The sequence below is a fragment of the Emys orbicularis genome, chromosome 1 (assembly GCF_028017835.1).
Source record: "Emys orbicularis isolate rEmyOrb1 chromosome 1, rEmyOrb1.hap1, whole genome shotgun sequence".
Lineage (NCBI taxonomy): Eukaryota > Metazoa > Chordata > Testudines > Emydidae > Emys > Emys orbicularis.
In genome coordinates, this window is record NC_088683.1 from 216,779,091 (window position 1) to 216,795,773 (window position 16,683).

Genomic DNA, 16,683 nt, shown 5'->3' on the forward strand with positions numbered 1-16,683 from the left:
GCATGGCAGTGGTGGCAGCCCACCTCCGGAGGAACGGGCTGCAAATTTTCCCTTACCTGGACGATTGGCTCCTCAAGGGCAGCTCCCAGTCCCAGGTGCAGACCCAGATGCAATTCCTGCTGTCTGGGCCTTGTGGTGAACGAGGCCAAGTCCACGTTGGTACCAGCCCAGCGCATACATTTCATAGGGGCTCTGCTAGACTCAGTAGAGGCTACAGCCTCTCTTCTCCAGGACAGATTCGAGACACTCAAAAGTCTCGTAGCCTTGGTCATGACCTTCCCCATGATGACAGCAAGGGTGTGCCTTCAACTCCTGGGTCACATGGCAGCATGCAGGTCCATGGTGCGACATGCCAGGCTCAGAATGAGGCCCCTCCAACTCTGGTTGGCCTCCCAGTATTCCCAGTCCAGGGACAGCCTGGACAAGGTAGTCACGATGCCACCCAATGTGGTGGCCACGCTGCAATGATGGTCCCTCCCGAGCAATATGCTAAACGGGATCCCCTTCCGGGAAACCCCTCCCTCACTAGACCTGGTGTCGGATGCCTCGGGCCTGGGCTAGGGAGCCCATATAAGGAACATTCAAACCCAAGGCAGGTGGTCGACCTTGGAATTGTCTCTGCACATAAACGTCAGGGAGCTCGGGGCAGTGCGCCTGGCGTGCATAGCGTTCAGTCCGCACCTTCGCGGGAAGGCGGTCAGAGTCCTCACGGACAACACGTCCGCGATGTATTACATCAACAGGCAGGGGGGCAAGCACTCCTCGGCCCTGTGCCAGGAAGCTCTGGACCTCTGGGAGTTTTGTACAGCCCACGATATCTCCCTACGGGCCTTCCACCTACCTGGCACACGCAATGTGCGAGCTGATCACCTCAGCAGGGTGTTTTCCCACCAATACGAGTGGTCACTCCACTGGGAGGTCACCCATCAGCTCTTCCAAGGGTGGGGAGTTCCCCGGGTCGACCTCTTCACTACAGCCCAAAACAGACGCTGCCCCTAGTTCTGCTCCAGGGCAGGGGCAAAAAGGGGAGCGATCTCGGACGCGTTCCTCCTCCGATGGTCAGGCCAACTGTTCTATGCCTTTCCACCCTTCCCCCTGATAGGCAAGGTTCTGCAAAAAGTAAAGGCAGACAGGTCGAGGGTTATCCTCATAGCCCCGGATTAGGCCTGTCAACATTGGTACGGGACCCTTCTGCAACTTTTAGCGGCCCCCCTGCGGAGGCTGCCGCTTCATCCCGACCTACTCTCCCAGGACAGGGGATGCCTTCTCCACCCCAACCTGGCCACGCTCCACCTGACAACATGGCTGCTCAATGGTTAAACGAGGAGGAGGGAAGGTGTTCGGAGAATGTAAGATGAATTCTGCTGGAGATCAGAAAGCCGTCCACACAGCGGACGTACCTTGCCAAATGGTCTAGGTTCTCCAGGTTGGCGAGAGAGCGGGGCGCCTCCCCGTCATCCGCATCCCTCCAGCTTATTCTCGATTACCTACTGTCCCTTAGAACCCAAGGGCTAGCTCCTGCCTCTGTCAGGGTTCATTTAGCGGCCATTTCGGCCTTCCACCCCCCGGTGCAAGGTCAATCGGTGTTCTCCCATCACATGACCTCCCGCTTTTTAAAGGGCCTAGATCGTGCTTTCCCGTATGCCAGGGCCCTGGTCCCGCAATGGGATCTGAACCTAGTGTTATCCCGCCTCATGAGTCCTCCCTTTGAACCCTTGGCCACGTGTTCCTGGTCTCACTTGTCATGGAAAGTGGCTTTCTTGGTGGCTATCACCTCAGCCCGTCGCGTCTCGGAGCTTAGGGCCTTGACCTCGGAACCCCGTATACGGTTTTCCACAAAGATAAGGTTCAGCTTTGCCCACACCCCGCTTTTCTCCCGAAGGTGGTCTCCGCCTTCCATATGGATCAGGACATTTTCCTACCGGTACTCTGTCCTAAGCCCCATTCCTCCAACGAGGAACGCTGCCTACACACGCTAGACGTACGAAGAGTGCTGGCCTTCTACCTGGACCGAACCAGGCAGTTCAGGAAGTCCTCGCAACTATTCGTTGCGTCGGCCGAGCGATTGAGGGGGCAACCAGTTTCCACCCAGCGCATTTCCCGCTGTATCACCTCGTGTATACGCACGTGTTACGACTTGGCTGGGGTTCCCCCACCGCCTATAGTGAAGGCACATTCCACGCAAGCTCAAGCCTCGTCGGCCGCCTATGTAGCCCACGTCTCTATCCAGGACATATGTAGGGCTGCCACATGGTCATCTGTCCACACTTTTTCCTCACACTATGCGATCGTCTCCCAAGCAAGGGATGATGCCGGGTTTGGTAGGGTGGTACTCCGTCCCGATAACCTTTAAACTCCTACCCACCTCCATCAGATATAGCTTGGAGTCACCTACTGTGGAATACACAGGAGCAATCACTCGAAGAAGAAAGGACAGTTACCTGTCTATTCCACATCCCGCCCTCCTTCCCCTCTGTCGGAGTTGTCTGGCAAGAAGGAACTGAGGGTGGGGGGAGCGCGCAGCTCCCCTTATAGCGCGATATAGAGGCGTCACTCCAGGGGTCGCAGCAGTGCTCCCCTCCTACGGGTACTGCTAAGGGAAAAACTTCTGGCACCGGTGCACGTGGCGAGCACGCACACCTACTGTGGAATAGACAGGAGCAACACATCTTGAAGGACGCCAGTTACGGAACAGATAACTGTCCTTTTCTGTATCAGCTCAGTGTCCATAGCATTTATTGAATCATCTGACAAGGTATGGCAAAGCAAGGCACAAGATACCCACCTCAAACTGTTAAACCTATTACATCCCTAGTTTCTTCAGAAGCACAAGTCAAATCTCAAATATTTGGTTCTAACAAATTAGTTTAACACACTACAAACCATGGCCCAGATCTACAAAAGAATTTGGGATGCTAAATTGGGAGTTAGGGGGCCTAAATTCAAAATTGTAGGTGCCATGAGAGCCTCAAAACCTTGCCTGTGGGGCCCAATCTGCTAGGTGTTCTTAAAGCATGCCTAATGCCACACAAAACAGTTAAGTGGGGGAGAGGAGGGGACAGACAACCTTTAGCCCAGAAGTTAGGGAATTCACTTGGGATGTGGGAGACTCAAGTTCAATTCCCCACTCTGCCTGTGGAGAAGGGATTTTGAACATGGGTTTCCCACCTCTCAGGTGAGAGCCCTAAGTACTGGACTATGGAGTCACTCTCCGGAGCAAAGCATATGTACTTATTTATAAATAGTGGAACAGCTTCAATAGGAGAATCACATCAGAATCTCCCATAATCCAGTAGTTCAGGCATTTACCTGAGAGGTGAGAAACCCAGGTTTAAATCACATCTCCTCAGGCAGAGGGAGGAATTCAAACGGGGGTCTCCCATATCCTGGGCAAATACCCTAATTGCTGCACTACCGATAATAAGGGAGATTTCCTCTTTCCCTCCATCTCCCCGCACTGGTCGGTCATTTTGTGTGGAGTTAGGTGTGCAATGTTGTCGCCCTGGCAAGAACAGCTTAGGTGCCTGATTCCAGGGAGAGGATTCCCGGCTGTGGAAACAAAGTGGAGATAGATGCCTAAGTCTGGGCTGGAAGAAGGGACCTAAATCCCTGAGAAGGACAGGGCAAAATTCACACCCCTCTCCTCAGCATCTGCTATTGGCTAGCTTAGGTTGCTCCCCAATTGGTGTGCTGGCTTTTGTGGATCCCATTCTTAGGCACCTATCTGTGCCCATGCACTGTATAGGCGACAGTGATGTAACAAAGCCCCAGAGGACTCTGGCATCAGGAAGGGGTCCCTAGCCTATTTTTGCACCAAAATCTAAAATGTTGCTTACCTTTACCATCTTGGAAAAACAGAACATATCCGTCTTATCCATAAATACAGGAACACAATATGCAAGCTATGTACACACCAAAAAAAAAATTCATTTATGGATTTATACAAAATTTAACCAAAATCATTGTTTTCCCACCCTTTGGTTTGCAAATATAGCAACTGTTTTTGATGTATCAACTTTTCTTGCTCATTCAATTTCTGCTGAAAGAACTGCTAGTCTGGTCTCCAAAAATCAATCTTGTGTGTGATGTCACCATAAGATAGAGCCCCCATATTCAAACCCTAACATTTTACCAATAACTGTTATCTAAGTGAAAATTTGCTCAACAGCAATTATGAGACTACACAAATTAGTAATAAATACACACATTATATCAACATAAAACATGGACAACAGCTTTTATATGTCAAACTTTAAGTAGCAAGGCACATCAAAGCACAGGTGTAGTTAGTCAAAAAGCCCCAGGGCTTGAGTCATCACTGTTACTCCAGTTTGAAGCTGGTGCAACTCTACTGAAATTAAATTAATGGAGTTACACTGCTGTAAAAGAGGAGCAATGGAATGGGGAATCAAGCCCCAGATCTTTATATCTCAACCCACAATTTTGCCTATGGGAAAACTTGCAATTTGAGTACAAACAGAATTTGCTTTGCATTCACAAATCACAAGGCTGGGCACCAAATGCAAACAAGTGTTGTCACAAATATACAGCCCACTTTGGAAAATCAGATAGGATGTTTTTCTAAGAGATATGATCTAGGATTTATTTTGGGGAAGTTCTGTGCCCTGTGTTACACAGGAGGTCAGACTGGCTGATCTGGCCTTAGACTCTATGAATGTATGAAATGTGGGCTCTGTGTCATAGACACCAAACACAAGGATCCATACAGCCATGCAATTAAAAAAAAAATCCACAACACTATTGAAACAACTACATCCTCAGCACTTTTCATAGATCATGGTATCTAGTCCACGTTACACAACTATCTAAGTCAGGCACTTATGGTATGTCTGCTTTCATATCATAGGAATGTTACCTGTCCTAGATAAAGAGCCAGCCCTCACTAATATCTGTAACATCTCCTAAATACTGCTAACACACACACACACACACACTCTCTCTCTCTCTCTCTCTCTCTCTCTCTCTCATTCTATTTGGATTTGGTTCGATCCTTCCACATATGAGGAAAGATTTACTGGTATGCTCCAGCTACTTTTGGGCAACTCCATAAACCCAATTTTACTGGCTGATCAGACCAGATTGACAATGGTTCTCTATTGTCAAAATGTTGTTTAGGAGCTAGAGTGCACCAGTAAATAGCCTAATTAGGAGAAACACATTCTAACAGAGAAAAGAGATTAATTCTGATCAGAGGCTGCTCAGCAAAGCATCACCCCACACATGCCCCACCCCACACATACCCCTGGAATGCCCCTCCCTTCCCACATATACCCCAACAACCTTCTACCAGCCCCTCTTATCCTGACAGCCCCCACATGCATACCAGCAGCCCTGACATACATCCCACTCACCACAGCTCCCAACAGCTCAGCCCCACTGGCCACAGCCCCAAACATCCCCCACTCACCCCAGAATCCTGACCCCAACACTCGCTAACATAGCCTATTCCACCCACAGTCCCCACAACTCACCCCTCCACTCCTCAACTTCCCCCACTTGCCCCAACCCCTCAGAGTTCATAGACCTCAACATTCCCTGCTCACCCCAAAGCCCACCAACAGCTCACACCCAGCCCCTCACCCCCTGCCCCAGGACCTTCCTGGCCACTTAACACCCCCATTCCCCCAACTCAGCGTTCTGCTCCTGGATTAGGGCGGTTCCTCTCGATCTCAGCCGTCCAGCAGCTCCGTTTGCTCCATCACCTTTTCCCATATTCACACGGCACAGACCAAATTAGAGCAATGAGTGGCGTTGCAACCTGGTGCCTATCATGAAGGCAGGGTGGCCGGGCCAAACCTGAGTTACGCTGCAACCTCATGGGCCAACTTGCAATGTCACTCGCTCAAATTTAGCCCAGTCACACTTCCATCTGACGGAGGGGCACAAACGCCAAATGTGAATGAATGCCATTGTGAACCTGTGTTCCAGGTGAAATGCTGTGCTTGATCTGGTTGGGTCCCCATAATCTTGTAGGCCCTGATGGGACTGCACCAATTTCACTGTTGTAGCTAGCCACTGTAGGGAGCCTAGGTGCCTAGCTCAGGGTTTGTGGATTCCACTGGCTGGCTAGGCACCCAAAAGTTAAGCATTGTAACACTCAGTGTTGTGACTCAGCGCTTATAGTCCCTCTGTGGATTGGGGCCCATATTCTTGCCACACCAGTGTAAATCTGGAGTAACTCCATTGCAGTATATGGAGTCACACCGTGTAAATAAAAGAATCAGGCCTCACAGCCGCACCAATTGTTTTGCCTCTGCATTAGGCCATTTCTTAGTAAAACTAACATACAGCAAACAAGATGAGCTGTTTAGCTGACATTCCATTCCAAAGTAAGACTGATAATATGGTATACAGCGTAAAAAATTTACATTCCAATTTAGAGCCAACTGTATTTTCATTATGATGCACTGCAATTTTGCAGAAACACAGACTTACTTTGCACTTTGGACAAGGATTTATTGACCCTTATATTTCATTATGCCTTCCTTGTAATGATATTTTTAACTTAATTTTGAAGGAATTCAGCAACATTGGTGGTACGGTGCACTACAGGTGGTGTCTGGAAGTTTCCAATACTGTTACTTGCCACTGAGCCAGAAGTAGACGATGTCATCAATATTGAAGCAGCCGGCTTAAACAAAGAATCAGTGATTGGCTTTAGGCTTACAAGTCAGACAAGGTAATGCTCTCAAAGATAAAGCATATATCCAGGTTTTGAGGATTGGATTCATGCTCAGAAGAGAAATACATCAGACAGGATGGGTTTGGGCAAGAGGAGCAGGGTGAAGGGGGTGGCTCTTGTGACATCAGTCACCATCCATTACCTCCAGTGTCCCTGTATGCAGGTGATGCAGTACACAAGTGCTGTCCTGAAGGTGTGATAGTGGAAGTAGAGGCATTCTACAACCATGGGGTAGGCTGCTGAGACTGAAGGATAAGCATGTGTGGGCTTGTTCCATGAGTTAGGATTTCTCCAGGGTTTGGCCCTAAAATGCTTGTGTGCATTAGAATGTATAGGGGGGAAATTTGCATGATACACCACTAAGGCATTTACATTACAGAATAATGCTGGAACTGTGACCAAATATTTTTACTAAGATGAGGCTGTTTTAAAAAGCTGTATTATTTCCCTCAATTTGCACTGTTTGTGTTCCTTTTGGTTTTGTTATGTAAACAGTCAATAGCCCACTTCTAATATACTTTCTAATCTGATAAAGGAAATGAACTTTGACAATGATTTTTTTCATCTACAGCAACATTTTTCATAATGGTACGCATATAGTAATGTCGCCTTATAAGTCCCGCAGAAAATTATCAGTAGTAATCTGATTTTAAAGTAATTAATTTCTGTGTTTATTACAATTGCATAACAGTATAGTATTAAAACACATACACCACTACCTCGATATAACGCGACCTGATATAACACGAATTCGGATATAACGCGGTAAAGCAGCGCTCCGGGGGGGCGGAGCTGCGCACTCCGGTGGATCAAAGCAAGTTCAATATAACACGGTTTCACCTATAACGCGGTAAGATTTTTTGGCTCCCGAGGACAGCATTATATCGAGGTAGAGGTGTATTAGTCCCTAATACAGTGCAAGAAGGTGATGTTCAACTATATGGTTTCCCTATGAATAATTTAAAACTATTGGGAAAAGATGAGCTTGAAGCAAAAGTATGAGGCTTACAATTTAAATCAATAAGTGAGATTGCTTTTTCCCCTTTTTAATTTGCTTTTTTATTGCATGTCTAGTAAGTGTACTCAGTACACTGGCAGATAAGCGGATAGTTAACATACATAACAAATTTGTCATTGTAAGATCCCCAAAATAAAAAGATGTCCTTGGCCCTTATTGATTTTTTTTTAAAAGAGCTTACTTCCAAGAGCAGTACATCTGAGATGGACAGTTGTTCCAGCTTTTAGATGGCTGTCAGTGGTGATGATTCCTCAAGACACTGGAAAAGCCTCCTATCACAATGCTCAAGTTATCAGCTACAGTGGAATAGGTTGTTTTGGGAACAAAAGTGAAGCAATTGCTCTGGCAATGTTATAATCTGCTGGTAGGTGTATGATAGTAGTGAAGAGACCTAATGTTCTTGAAAAAGGTATAATAAAGTCTGAATCATTACAGTTATATAAATGAAGGTGCCATGATGCAATACAGACTCTTCCCTGTCAGAGAAACGATAACCTTGTTTAAAATGGAAAAGGATACCCGCCCCCACTCAGCCATGTTCAGTGAATGTTCCCAGTACTGTACTGCAAGCTATGTCAAAAATTGCTTTGAAAACCTCCAGCTTTGGGGGAGGGGCGGAGGGGGAGGCGGGTTGGTTTTGTTTTGTGGGTAGGTGTTGGGAAAAAAGGAGTTTATAATTTAGGAATTAAAAAAAAGTGTCCAACTAAAATTTAGAATATAGCAACTTTCTTATTCAATATCAGATGTAATTTAATGCTTGTATAACTCAAATGACAGGTTAAAAAACATAAAATATAAAAAAAGGAATTAAAAGTTTTGTTTGAGACTCTTTCAGACCTTAACAGAGGAAATCGCCCAGTGACTTAATTAGAGTTTTGCTGGATTAGGATTTACTAGCCCCAACATGGAACATTTCTAGTATCTTTTTAAAATCAAAAAGCTTCTCATAGGACCAGATTTTGCCACCCTTACTAACACTGACTAGTACCTTACTACACAAGTAGTACCACAGTGTTCAGTGGAATTACTCATGTAGTAAGATACTACTCATCATGAGTAAGGGAATAACATTGTACATCGAAGAAAATAGGGCTACTGACGGAATAAGGCACTACTCAGTATGATAAATCTGGCTACCACAAGTCAATAAATTCAAAATTTAAGTGGATCTGTTCAACTTGTTTGGGCTCAAATATATATACTTCTTAAAAGAAGAAAATCCCATGCAATATCTCCCAAAGACAAGTGTGTATATGTGATTTTTTTTTTAAATGGAGATATCCTATCTCCTAGAACGGGAAGAGACCTTGAAAGGTCATTGAGTCCAGCCCCCTGCCTTCACTAGCAGGACCAAGTACTGATTTTGCCCCAGATCCTTAAGTGGCCCCATCAAGGATTGAACTCACAACCCTGGGTTTAGCAGGCCAATGTTCTAACCACTGAGCTATTTCCCCCCCATTTCTGACTGTGGAAAAGAGCTAGAGTTGAATTTAGGGTAAAACTGGGAGACAGAGCTGGCTGAAATGTCAGATTTCTGGTTCATTTTGTTCTGAATCACAACATGATGATTTTTTTCAAAATTTCATGACTGCTGAGTGGGCAGCCCTAGGAGTCTGGAAACTGTCGGATCCCAGCCTGGGGCAGTCCACATAGTAGGGCTGCCCTGGAACAAGAGACCCTGGTTCCACAGCAAGGAAACTAGAACTCCTGACATTGTGGGCTTTGCCCTGCTGTTGCAGATCCTGGAAGATGTGGGTCCTCGTCCTTAGGGCAATCCAAATGGCATTACACTCTGCCTCTGTGGCTCCTGGAGCTGCAGGAGAGGTGGGGAGGCAGCGCCAGGGCTTTCTGCTTCAGCAGCACTTCAGGAAAGCTTCTGTCACTTTCAGGCAGCCTGGGAACCATCATTCCAATTTTCCTGATGGAAAATCCAAATTTTTCGGCAATATTGAAATTTTCTTTCAGAAAATCTTGGTTTTACAAAAAGGGCATTTTTTGACATAAAATCATTCCAGCAAAAAAATGTGCTACCAGCTCTACTGGGAAAGGATTCTTTAATGAGTAGGAAAGTAGGACAGGACTGGATGTGGCAGAGTTAGCTATATCAATCTAATTCTCAGAGCTTTGCGTGATTATGAGTTCAAACTGGTTCTTACTTCACCTATCAGTTCACCCACCCCTGTTATGCAGAGTTAATTTGTTATAAAGGAGTTTCTTGGTCACAAAGGGCTATCCAAGGTTAATTTCAGTGCTGCCTAAAGAATGGTACACAGGACATTTTGGCTCTATGTTTGAGTCTGTCATTTGTTTCTCATTTTAAAAACTATACATTTTTCTATGCTTTTCAGACCTCTGAAGGGAAAAATGAAGCCTGTTTTACACTGTCAGCTTTGAAAAAATATTTCTGACTTTACTGCTGTATTTCACTAGAATTAGCAGCATGCCAGAATTATTTAATTATGTATGCTGCAAGCAAATTCGTTTATTAAATGTTGTGTGTGTGTGTGTGTGTGTGTGTGCGCGCGCGCACGCGTATATCTATATCTGTACACACACACACACACACACACACACACACACACAAAACCAAAAATGAGTTCTGGATTTTGATGTCATTCAATCTACTTCATGACAATTCTATTAAATTCTCCCAACAATCCAGAGATGTAATTAGAATATTTTAACTTGGTATTTTTCATGTAGTGCAGTTATAAAGTACAAATAGTGACTGAGCTCTTATTTTTTCTTGACATAATGTAAATATGTAGTTGACATAATGTAAATATTGATATTGGAACATTTAAAGCAGGGTCACCAAAAAAGGTTTATAATCATGCTTTTTAGTAATGTGGTGTTTGGTGTTTAACATATTTAAGATGTAAGTTCATAAAGGAGTTGGAATAGGGGGAAGTAACTCACCAGTTGGCATATCTAGCTATCCTTACAACGAAAAATAAAAAGGAAATCTTACCTTAAAGAAGGTTTGAAAAATCCCAGATCTGCTTCTGTTTTCATAACATGGAGGCACCAAAGTCCTTTCCTCCCCTGACTCGGGTATTTCACCATGTAACCAGGCTTTTGTCACTCTGCTTTTGGAGTTTTAAAGATTCTATATTTCCAAGGGTGCAGGGTCATCAGTGAGGTTAAAATCTCTTTTGGGTCTAAGGCACATGCCTTAGGGCAGGTCTTCACTACGGGGGGGGGGTCGATTTAAGATACGCAAATTCAGCTACGTGAATAGCGTAGCTGAATTCGACGTATCGGAGCCGACTTACCCCGCTGTGAGGACGGCGGCAAAATCGACCTCCGCGGCTCCCCGTCGACGGCGCTTACTCCCACCTCCGCTGGTGGAGTAAGAGCGTCGATTCGGGGATCGATTGTCGCGTCCCGACGAGACGCGATAATTTGATCCCCGAGAGATCGATTAATCGGCGGGTAGTGTAGACCTAGCCTTAGAGTGATTGATTAAACCTAAGTTGCTTTCGGACAGGTACAAAATGTAATCAATTCTGATAAATGATGGAGACATTATTATTCTCTCTATGTCATCATTTTGTTGAAAAGTGCCCATCATCTAACTTGTGCTTTTCAAATAAAACTTAGCTTTGTAGAATTTTATAATAGCTAATAAGGCTGCTTAAAAATGTGAATTTGGTAGTTTATTAGACCTCTGTTCAGAGTGCCCATCAGCAATGATATCATTATGAGCTTTACTTCTAGTAATTCAACTGTTGTTGAAACTATACCATAGCATTCACAAATTGCAAGCATTATTTTCCTGTGGAGTTAAATGTCTCTAAATAAGTAACATAGGTTACTCTTCTCTTACTAGAAAAAAAAAGTATATTTGGATCAAAACTCCTATGACTTTCCCTGAAGACTCGGGTTTTCAAACTCAGCTTTCAGCCCCTGTAAATTATGAGGAGAAACATGCTGTATATCAAAGGGCAGCAATCAATATGGAATGCTTCTCCTAAACTGAAGTGACAAAGAGTTACCTTACTGACAGGTTTAAGGAAGACTAGTGTAAATTTCACGGATATTTTGCAAAGGCCATAATATAATGAAGACTATGTTATACATTCAGGGCTGTAAAACAGGTATGGTGGGCCTAACAAGGATTTTTATAGACATTGCAGAAGGATCTCTTATTTCTTTGTATTGAGAACATAGATTTCTAGAATTCATTAAAACATCTATGTTTAGCACTATCCAACATCAAGAATGATTTGAATACAAATTAGCATAAACTGCTACTTACAGAATAATCTAAGGATTAAACCAAAAGGTGGAAATACACAATAAAAACTGCATCTCACACTTGCTGGTACCATGGATTTATTTTCTAGTTGCTATTCCGTATTCGTTAAGAAGGGTGTTAACATTGGCTTGGTCATTAATATCTAACCTCGATTACTGTAGCCTGTGACAGTAATTATAAAACTCAAAGGCTGGAAGATATATTTGCACCTCTTCGTTCATAATGGGCTCTGACCTGGCATAGAAATCTACCTTAAGATTTATTTCATGCATGTGCCTCTCCTGAAAACACCATATAGTAAGGACCTTATCTGACCAAGTCTGTGTGTGCCTTCCTTGGCTTAGGCACAGAAGCTCTTGGAGATATAAATGTACTGCCTCTTAGGGTATGTCTACTCTAGAAATGTAAGTCAACCTATTTAGGTCAATTTACAGCCACTGCGGTAATCACTGCGGTGGTGCATGTCCGCAGTGTGGGGAGCTGAGGGCCTGGTCTCTTAGCTCCGCTGGTAGCTCCCTGCCGGGAGCCCAGCTGCCCCACAGGATCCCAGTGGGGGGCTTCCCCCCCTCCACTCTCTGTTCACCACCGGGAGTGGGAGAAGCCACTAGGGGCTTCTCACCCCCCTCCTTCCCGCACCTCACTGGGAGTGGGGGCAGCCTTATCAATTGGGAGGGGAGGGGAGGGGAGGGGAGGCCACCCGGGCTTCTTGCCCCAGCTCCCAGCCGGAAGCGGGTTCCAGCTGCCCAGCTCTCCAAAGGAGCAGGGGGCAGCTGGGCTTTCTTGTCAATTTCACGGCCGATGTAAGGAATGCAGTATCTACACAGACACTGCATTGCCCTAACTACACCGACATAAGCCTTAAACCTCTCTTGGAGGTGGAGTTATGTCGGTGTAGCAGGGCACTTACATCAGCAGGAGGAAGGCTGTAGTGTAGACACTGACATAATTAGGTCGAGACAAGCTGCCTTATGTCAACCTAACTGTGAAGTGTAGACCAGCCTTTAGTCTCTGCTGGCCTGGGAAATGGGAGGATGGTACTGAACCTGGAGCTCTTCTATGGTAACATGTTTCACTAATAACAGAGCTGCTGGGCGAGTCCCATCTTAAATATTTAACTTAGTAGCTATGTTAAAGTTGATTATTAACTATATTGTAGGCTTTTGAGGGAAAGGATTGTGTCTTTTCATGTCCTATGTTAGTTGCCTGGCACAGTTTTGGGTACTATAAAATCAACAACTATTCGCTTCTTTATAACTTATTAGAAGAAAAACACTATGTTCATTACCAAGAAAATCATTCACAAACCTTCTCATGAAAGGAGAACTATTCTTCAACAGCAGCACAATATAGCCCCACATAAATTCTACATGGATTCCTTAACATGGAGCATGCCATTTACCCAGGAAATGTGGGACATTTCCACAGAGGAAGGAACCACCATAAAATATTAAGTAGCTGAATTATGAATGAGAGATTTTCTTTTTAAAAGCTAGTTGTGCAAGGCAAAGTTGTTCCTGGGAATGAGAACCCATGAATACACCGATATTGACAACATCTCAAAGAAGAATTGTTCGACTGTTTAATTAAAATAGAATCATAGAATATCAGGGTTGGAAGGGACCTCAGGAGGTCATCTAGTCCAACCCCCTGCTCAAAGCAAGACCAATCCCCAGACAGATTTTTGCCCCAGATCCCTAAATGGCCCCCTCAAGGATTGAACTCACAATCCTGGGTTTAGCAGACCAATGCTCAAACCACTGAGCTATCCTTCCCTCAGTTTCACAAATTAAGATGTAGTTGCCTTAATCATGGCACATATAATACTGTACTATGTCGTGTTTCAGGTTTGCTTGCCTTTTTTGGGAGGGTGGGCGGGAGGGTAGAAGGAAGAGGAGACAATAATGATATTCCCATTCCCCAGTTGTTTAATTGTTTCCTCTTCCTTCTTTAGCTATTCATAGGTAAGCTAATTTTTATTTAGAAAAAAGTCAAAAGCTATTTTGTGTTTTATCCCCTTTTCCCTCTCTCTTCACGTGTTATTTTTTTCACGTTTGCCCCTAGGCATAGAATGGCATTCCCTTTGTGGTCTGCCAGACACCATCATCTCCTCATTTAAATCCATTCTTAATGCTCTCACTTTCCCAGAGATAGTTGTGGGATAAATGGAATATGGGACATCAAGACTGGCATATTTGAAAGCATGGACAGGGCAAGGGCAGCCAGTGTGATAAGAGACCAGTTCAGGTAAATAGGGTGGGGAATGTTTATGCAGTGCCTTAAAGGCCAGGACAACAAATTCAAATTTCCTGATGGAAAAGAACATAAGAACAGCCACACTGGGTCAGACCAATGGTCCATCTAGCCCAGAATCCTGTCTTCCAACAGTGGCCAATGCCAGATGCTTCAGAGGGAATGAACAGAATGGGCAATCATCAAGAGGGAGCCAGCAAAGGTGGAAGATGCCATGAGACTGAAGGACACCAAAATGTTTGCAGCCACATTTGGGATGGACTGGAGGAGGCAATGAGGTTGTCATCGAAACCTATATCTGGAGGAGGAGGAGGAGGAGATAGCAGTAATCAAGGTACAGAAGAAAGCTGTGGCTGTCATGACAGAGGAAGGGTCAGATCTTTTAAGCATTGTGGAAGAAGAAACGGCAAGATTTGGACACAAACAGGTGTAAGAAGAGAATGAGGAGCAGATGATGACCCCCAGGTTATGAGCCTAGGGGTAAGTCTACACTACGAGAGTAGTTCATTTTACTTAAATCGAATATGTGGAATCGATATTACAAAGTCGAACGTGTGTATCCACACTAAGGACAGTAATTCGACTTTGTGAGTCCACACTAACGGGGCAAGCGTCGACATTGGAAGCGGTGCACTGTGGGCAGCTATCCCACAGTTCCCGCAGTCCCCGCTGCCCATTGGAATTCTGGGTCGAGCCCCCAATGCCTTCTGGGGAAAAAAATGTGTCGAGGGTGGTTTTGGGTAACTGTCGTCATCCAACCGTCACTCCCGCCCTCCCTCCCTGAAAGCGCCGGCGGGAAATCAGTTTGCGCACTTTTCTGGTCAGTGACAGCGCGGACGCCACAGCACTGCGAGCATGGAGCCCGCTGCGACCATTGCTGCAGTTATGGCCGTTGTCAACACCTCGCACCTTATCATCCACCTTTCCCAGAGGCAGATGCTGAGAAATCGGGCGAGGAGGCTACGGCAGCGCGGTGAGGACCTGAAGTATGAGAGTGGCACAGACCTGTCACAAAGCACGGGACCCCGCGCCGAGGACATCATGGTGGCAATGGGTCATGTTGATGTTGTGGAACGGCGATTCTGGGCCCGGGAAACAAGCACGGACTGGTGGGACCGCATAGTGCTGCAGGTCTGGGATGAATCACAGTGGCTGCGAAACTTTCGCATGCGGAAGGGGACTTTCCTGGAACTTTGTGAGTTGCTGTCCCCTGCCCTGAAGCGCAAGGACACCCGGATGCGAGTAGCCCTGACTGTCCAGAAGCGAGTGGCCATAGCCCTCTGGAAGCTTGCAACGCCAGACAGCTACCGGTCAGTCGCGAACCACTTTGGCGTGGGCAAATCTACCGTGGGGATTGTTGTCATGCAAGTAGCCAACGCAATCGTTGAGCTACTGCTCTCAAAGCTAGTGACCCTGGGAAACGTGGAGGTCATCATAGATGGCTTCGCCGCGATGGGATTCCCAAACTGCGGTGGGGCTATAGATGGAACTCACATCCCTATCCTGGGACCGGACCACCAGGCCAGCCAGTACATTAACCGAAAGGGCTACTTTTCAATGGTGCTGCAAGCACTGGTGGACCATAGGGGACGTTTTACAAACATCAACGTCGGATGGCCGGGCAAGGTTCATGACGCTCGTGTTTTCAGGAACTCTGGTCTGTTTAGATGTCTGCAGGAAGGTATTTACTTCCCGGACCACAAAATAACTCTTGGGGATGTGGAGATGCCTATAGTGATCCTCGGGGACCCAGCCTACCCGCTAATGCCCTGGCTCATGAAGCCCTATACAGGCGCCCTGGACAGTGAAAAAGAACTCTTCAACTACCGGCTGAGCAAGTGCAGAATGGTGGTGGAGTGTGCTTTTGGACGTCTCAAGGGGAGATGGAGAAGCTTACTGACTCGCTCTGATCTCAGCGAAACCAATATTCCCATTGTTATTGCAGCTTGCTGTGTGCTCCACAATCTGTGTGAGAGCAAGGGGGAGACCTTTATGGCGGGGTGGGAGGTTGAGGCAAATAGCCTGGCTGCTGATTACGCCCAGCCAGACAGCCGTGCGATTAGAAGAGCCCAGCGGGACGCGCTGTGCATCCGGGAGGCTTTGAAAGCTAGGCTCCTGAGTGAGCAGGGTAACCTGTGACTATTAAGTTTGTTTACAGAGAAGCTGAACCTGCCCCCGTTTCTTTACCCAGTGAATGTTCACTATCCTCTCCAGTTACATACCCCGTTCACCCCGTTCCCCCCCTTCCAACACACGTTTAAAAATAAAATCACTTGAAATTTGTTAATGAACACCGTTTTCTTTATTACTGTTTTCGCGGTAAAGTGTTGAACCTGGGACGCAGACTGTGGTGGGGAGTGGGTGTAGTGTAGTGATGCAAAGGACGCTTCTAAACTCGAGGAATGACAGGCTCCGCGCTGGTGGACTGGTTGTTTCAACGGAGCCTGCCAC

At 46.0% G+C, this 16,683-nt stretch overlaps 1 protein-coding gene across 1 annotated transcript in view; it reads left to right on the forward strand.

Annotated features, from left to right (window-relative positions):
• The window catches only part of CFAP47 (cilia and flagella associated protein 47), a 704,026-nt gene that overhangs the window by 666,348 nt on the left and 20,995 nt on the right, over positions 1-16,683 (forward strand). Inside the window, exon 62 of the mRNA XM_065423211.1 lies at positions 6,539-6,700. Coding sequence (XP_065279283.1) covers positions 6,539-6,700 — 162 coding nt within the window. The remainder of the gene's footprint in view (positions 1-6,538; positions 6,701-16,683) is intronic.